Here is a 6000-nt window from a genome sequence, read left to right on the forward strand (position 1 = left end):
CTAAGGCCACACCCTGCTAACATTTGCAAATAAAACTGGCACTGAATTGTAATCAGATTCACAGGAAATGTGTGAAAAAATGGGATTGATGCCCCCCCACCCCAGTCTCCAAATGTCTACTAAAAGTAAAATAAAATAATAGGGCTGGCCTTCTTTGGATCATCCGTAGAGCACCTAACACATTTTGATAGCTATTGTTGTTGTTATTGTTATTATTATCAGTGTGATCCAAGCCTAGTATTGTTTCATATTTTGTGTGTGTGTGTGCATGTATCTAATATACATGGGAGGAAATGTTGTTGAGTAACAGTAAATGATAAGCCTGTTGATATTCTTTTGCAACTGAAAAATCAAATTGTTTTCGTAGAAAACATGTGCTAGAGTCAAGGGGTTGAGAAGACTGGGATAGGGAACTACTTAGGGAAAATAATATTGTGATTATAATATTACTTTGGAATGCAGGATAGTGCCAGAGGTCAATCGTGTTGCCCTTGTGTGGTATTATTTCTGAATAGCTATCCTGTTTATTGTCAGTTTCAGACTGAAAAGAAAGTAGGGTTGTGGAAGAGTGCCCCGGTTAAGCAAAAAAATTAAAACATGTATATGAGAACGAGAGCAAAGTCTGAACCACATCCATTAAACAATATCGCAAGAGTTTCTTTTAAAACAAAAGTACAAGGCGGGGGTTTCTCGTTCCCAGAATTCAGTGTTTCTAAACCCTGTTTCTTTGGAAGCATAAATTGGGATGAGGATGAAGTTTGAGAACAAAACGGCATTTCGAGACTTTGTTCATTTCATATTTATCACTAGCTTGTTTGCTAATTTTCATTTGCAAGAGGCAATTCTTCCAGCTAACTGGCTGCCTCAATGGGCCACTGATTTCTTTGAAGTGACAGTCTGTAAATATGCATAAAAAAGAGATGCAATTAGCGCGTGTGTGGTTCAGTGCAGTCTGATTTCATTGGCAAGTTTACCCACAGTGTTGATAAGCTACATTATCTAGAAAATTGGCCGCTGAAAAACAGCACCTCTGATTGCCAGCAAAGGTTCCAGATAACAGGGTGCTGAAGAGAAATATAATTGAGGTTGAATATGTTAACCAAGGTGTCACATGTTCCTTAGAAGCACTAATTTATCAGCATGTTGGAATTTTTATTAACATTTGGAATGCATTTCTACCACACTAATGAAGTGGAATTGGCAGCTCAGGTTTTAGTTATTGTCATTTCTGAGAAGTTAAATGTAATTTCTTGTTAGGCCCAGTTATGTAAATATATTTATACAGGGACTGGGGGGGAGAGAATTATAACATTTCTCAAAATACAAATATGTTGCTAAGGAGGAGGGTGACAAATCAGTTATTGTTAAAGCCCTAAACACCCACCAAATGTTTATGGAGTGCTGTGGATTCTTTGGCTCTCATTCATATATTTTTGGGGGGAGATATATATATATATATATATATATATATATATATATATATGCTTTCGTAGATTTTCACGGGTACAGGAATGCAGGTTTTGGTGTCCTCGGGTGTCTTCCCGTGTAAAAGTTGGGGTGTCTAGGCGACGTTTCGACGAGGTCTCACTCGTCATCTTCAGGCTGGTGCTTTCGGCTTCTTGTTACTGGAACAGAGCAGGATCTCAGTGTTTGAGTTCCTATAAATACTGTTGAGGAGGTGTGGTGTATAGCCTCCAATGTTCTGGGCAGAGAGGAGGTTCCCAGGCTAGTGTGCCTTTTCTTCTTTTGTTCCTTAATTACTTGAGGGATATCTTGAGTGATTTCTTGAGTGATTTCCTGAATCCCACTTAGGTTGGAAATAAAATTCAGTTGGAAAACCAAGGGGTCTATGAAATACCCTGCAAAGTCTGCCCAGCCACGTACATTGGACAAACAAACAGACGAATAAATGCACGGATCGCAGAACACAAGAATGCCGTCAAAAAAGAAGAAAAAACTTCCTCTCTTTTCCAACACATGAAAGAAACAGGACACGAAATTAATTTTGCAGATTCCAAATTGCTCTTTAACATGGAACATCACCACAAGAGAATAATCATGGAAGCCATCGAGATAGAGAAACACCCTCACAACATGAACAAGCGTGACGACACATCCCGCTTGCCAGACATCTGGAAATTAGCCCTCCCCACAAAATCTGACACCAGATCCAGAGGCACACAGAACGCCATCACCAATCAACCACACCAGACCCAAACCCAGACCCTCTCCACAGATAAATTACAGACACCATCCAGTAGCCAAACCAGGGTGGCACCTCCGGATGCTGCACCCCCCTGCAATCCCTACACAGATCTGGCTGGCACAGGCCACAAAACCACAGCTCGCCCCTATACACGAAGCCAAGCCAGAGCACAGCCAAGTGCAGTACAGCCATCTTCTCAGAAAAACTCTTCACAAAGTTCAAGAGTTCAAGACACGAAGGCTTTAGCAACTAATCCACACCTAATGACCCACCTAAGTGGGATTCAGGAAATCACTCAAGAAATCACTCAAGATATCCCTCAAGTAATTAAGGAACAAAAGAAGAAAAGGCACACTAGCCTGGGAACCTCCTCTCTGCCCAGAACATTGGAGGCTATACACCACACCTCCTCAACAGTATTTATAGGAACTCAAACACTGAGATCCTGCTCTGTTCCAGTAACAAGAAGCCGAAAGCACCAGCCTGAAGATGACGAGTGAGACCTCGTCGAAACGTCGCCTAGACACCCCAACTTTTACACGGGAAGACACCCGAGGACACCAAAACCTGCATATATATATATATATATATATGCAAACATTTCCTGATAAATTCTCTGTCATATTGCAGAGAAGGTGTCTAAGCTGGAAGATATTAGGAACCAGTTCCTTCAAGCTTTTTTATTCTAAAATTAGAAAAGAAAAAAATTATGGTTATGCCTTCCTCTTGAAATGATAGCATGTGAACCGCCTGCATTCGCTGAACATATTGTAGACCCCCTTTCGCAGTGTCTCCTAATGAATAGAATAATTGCTATGTCCAGTTCCAAAAAATCTATTTGTAGGTAAACGCTCGCAAGTCACTTTCAATTTAGATGATGGGATTGTTTGTGAGGCAAATCTTTCAATTGGGACGTTATGCTAAATAATGTATCGCTAATGTGGAAATAAATGAAGGACACACTGATGATACATAAAAACTATATTAGAAAGACATTTAACGGGAATCATGTTTGAAGTTTCTGGTGGCTTTTAGCCAGGGAGGTTTGGAATCTTTCTCATCCTTCGTTTGAAAAGTACCCCCAGGGCTATTTTTGTATTGTTGCAATTTTGTGCTGCAAAGCAAAGAAAGAAAGAAAGAAAAAAGAAAGAAGCCATAACAAGTCGGTTTGTGTCTTATATGTTTATACAGGGGGATTGTCGAAACACCGCTCATCCATTCTGAGGAGCTGAAACCTCTTGTGCAGTGCTGGCTCACGGACATCCCTGCCGGAAGGCTGGCTCAAGTGACAGACTTGCAAGCTGCCGTCGTATACTTGGCATCTGAAGCTTCAGATTATATGACTGGCCACAACTTAGTCATTGAAGGAGGGCAAAGCTTATGGTAGAAAAGGAATGGAAACGCTCTTTCAATGCATGCGGAGGAATGACAGGCACACAGGAAAGACTCCCCTGATCACATTGCAGTTCTGCACGAGTTACGAGTGTTCAGCTTCTCTCTTGACATTGTCCATTAATTCCTTCCTCCAAAAAATAGAGCTTTTAATTTCCAAACTGCTATTTTAGACCCAATCTACAGCAGCTTTTGTCTTAACAGAAGTCAGCATGTGGAGGTTTGCTTATTTTTTTAAAAAAATCTGCCCTAGACTGAATGCTATACTAGTACACACACACACACACACACACACACACACACACTGATTTTCCCTCCATCGACACATTCAGTTCAGTGGAGTAAACAGATTGCCACTATGCAAATAATTTTGTACTGAAAAAAATAAAAATAAAGTAGGATCCTATATTTTAGCCAACAGAGAAGACATCCTGTTGCCAGCTTGAATGTTGTGTTTGAATCTTTGCTAAATTACTGCTTCAATTAATCAAGAAAATTTGTTGATACTTCTACTGCAGCTGTAATGTCAAATATAGGGGGGGGGGGAATTGCATGGGGGTGGGTGGGAAGAGAAATGCTTGAAATGCTAAGTTATTCTTGCAGCAGGATTTTGTCTTGAGAAAGTAAACTGAGGATTGACAGTCAATGTTTGTCGGTTTGTGCTGTAGCCCCCGCCCACCCCCAGCTTTAAATGGAAATGATTCCAGCAATTGCTCTAAAAGGTGTTGGGATTGCATTCTGCATTGGAAAATTAAAATCACTTTCTCTAATTCATTTTTGATATTGTCGTTTGTTATTTGCTCTGGTGGTGCTCCATGCTCAGACCACATTTTGTAAGCAGTGGCACGCTTTCCCTTGCACCACAATGCAGAGATAGGCAGTGGAAGAACTGTTGTGCTGCCTTCTGTCTTCTTGCCCAGGGTTGACCTGCATCCCATTTTAAAAAATGCTGCACAACGTTTGCATTTTAAATACACATTTTACAACATAGTGTCTCTCAAAACACACATTTTAAAGTGTAGCTCTGATTTTTGAAGGTGTGCTGAGAACGGCAGCAAAATATTTAGGAAGGCTGATAGCTGGGGGATAAACTAATTTCTAGTCCGGATTTCAGTCTAGGAAGTGAGGATGAGATCAGTTGCATTACAAGGTCGAATTCCTCAAGCATCCTTACTTGTGAGGCACCTGTAGACTGGCAATAGCTCCAGAAATGGTGGGGAAAGCTGTCCATCTGCAGGGCACAGTGGCCCTTCCATTGCCCTTTACTGCTATAAATATGGAGTTTATATTTTCTTTGCATAAAGTGTTGTATATCTGACAAATCTATGGACGTGGCCCTATGCAAACACCAACATTCATCTGGGATACTAATTTTTGCTCTCGGCAAATGCTGATATGGAGGGGGGCAGATGAGCTGTATTCTTAGCCTAATTTTCCAGCCACCTTCATGACTTTCTACTGCCCATCACAAGCTAAGTTGGCTGTTCTTCCTTCCCTGACCCGTTTCTTCTTCCAAACATTACAGTGTGGCCTCTGGAGTCAACAACCTCTTAGTAATTCTTCAAGTGGAACCATTAAAAACTTAAAGCTTTTTCATTGTTTTTCTGGGCTCACGAAACATTTTTCTGTGAGCCCCGTACACTTCCATCAAATTGTGTCATGCTTTGGAAAACTTGGTTTGATTCTCACATGACTGTGGCTGGCCTTTCATCCCAAGGTTAATGTACAAACAGGAGTGAACTCATCAGGAGTTCTTCCAACTAATTCTAGGGGGACTTGTATACTGTGGCTGGACCTCTTGTGAACAGCTTGTTTTAGACCCCACCTAAGCGGGAAAAATAACAAACTTCAGCTAATTTGAAACATAAGCCACCATTTGCAATTGGCATAATAATAAGAAGAAGAAAAAAAGCCTTATTTTTTTCCAGACCTAGTGGAAAGACTATGGAGTAAGCAGACTGCGAACCAAACTTTTATGTCCAATAATGACTTCTCCGACTTTCAAACTGGAAACATCTGGGGCAAAATTATGATATGAATCACATTGTAGTCATAAGACCATATAATTTAGTCCTTCTGTTCAAATCAATGGTGCTTCTCCCTTCCTCCACCAACAATATTGTTTGAGTATATACTTCTTCATAGTAATGGCGGGTAAAGTGGGATTGGTTAGTAATCTTTTGGACTAGCTCCTTGAGCTATAAATATGCCAACAGGTCTGTAACACCACAGCGTTTTCTGAACTAAGTAGAAACGATTGTACTGCAGTCTACAAGGGGCTTCCAAATTCCCAAATCGTGGCTTATAGATCATAAACCTTGGTGTAAAGGATCAACCTCATGGGTACAGGAGAGGGGCATACCCTCACCAATATGACAGAGTAGCCTGCAAAATAATCAGTT

The 6000-nt window shown here is 40.8% G+C and overlaps 1 protein-coding gene across 1 annotated transcript in view; it reads left to right on the forward strand.

The window, feature by feature from the left end:
• Window positions 1-4372, forward strand: part of LOC310670458 (uncharacterized protein) — a 53434-nt gene extending 49062 nt beyond the window's left edge. The window contains exon 11 of the mRNA XM_083425847.1: window positions 3398-4372. Within this exon, the coding sequence (XP_083281973.1) occupies window positions 3398-3593 (196 nt within the window). The 3' untranslated portion in view covers window positions 3594-4372. The remainder of the gene's footprint in view (window positions 1-3397) is intronic.
• The last annotated feature ends 1628 nt before the right edge of the window (window positions 4373-6000 follow it).

Source organism: Podarcis tiliguerta (genome assembly GCF_965153285.1).
Source record: "Podarcis tiliguerta genome assembly, chromosome: 2".
Lineage (NCBI taxonomy): Eukaryota > Metazoa > Chordata > Lepidosauria > Squamata > Lacertidae > Podarcis > Podarcis tiliguerta.